A 551-nucleotide genomic window follows, 5' to 3' on the forward strand; every position below is an offset into this window, starting at 1 on the left:
GTTGTCCGTGAGAGAACACCGGGCTTGGCAAGATAAGTCCCACGCGACTTAACGTTTGGCCCTGAGACTTGTTGATGGTCATAGCAAATGCCAACTTCACTGCAAACTGGCGTCGCTTCAACTTGAAAGGTAGATGGGATTGGCTGCCCTCGTCGATCAAGTTCATGCGCGGTTTGAAGACTCGCTTGTTGTCAAATGCGCCGCCCATGATAGTTGCCTCGACGCACTTGGTTGACACTTTGACAACCCGTAATCTTGTCCCGTTGCATAGGCCATGTGAGGGACAAATGTTGCGACAAGCATGCCTTGGAGGCCGTCAACCGTTCCCTTCGCGACATCATGGACAACTCCACAGCCCTGTTTGGCGGCAAGGTTATTGTTTTCTCGGGCGATTTCAAGCAAATCCTGCCAATTATTCCACGCGGCACACCATCGTCCACTGTGGAGGCCTCCTTCAGACGCAGCAGCATCTGGAACGACGTGAAAATTGTCAAGCTGACAAAGAACATGCGGCTGTGTGGTGGATCAGACGACGCAAGTATCGAGGAATG

General features: G+C 52.3%; 1 protein-coding gene across 1 annotated transcript in view; it reads right to left on the reverse strand.

Moving 5' to 3' along the window:
- Positions 1-208, reverse strand: part of H257_19069 (hypothetical protein) — a gene marked incomplete at both ends in the record, with an annotated part of 1,785 nt that extends 1,577 nt beyond the window's left edge. The window contains one exon of the mRNA XM_009848218.1: positions 20-208. Within this exon, the coding sequence (XP_009846520.1) occupies positions 20-208 (189 nt within the window). The remainder of the gene's footprint in view (positions 1-19) is intronic.
- Between the last annotated feature and the right edge of the window lie 343 nt (positions 209-551).

The sequence above is a fragment of the Aphanomyces astaci genome, assembly GCF_000520075.1.
Source record: "Aphanomyces astaci strain APO3 unplaced genomic scaffold supercont1.335, whole genome shotgun sequence".
Classification (NCBI taxonomy): Eukaryota; Oomycota; class Saprolegniomycetes; order Saprolegniales; family Verrucalvaceae; genus Aphanomyces; species Aphanomyces astaci.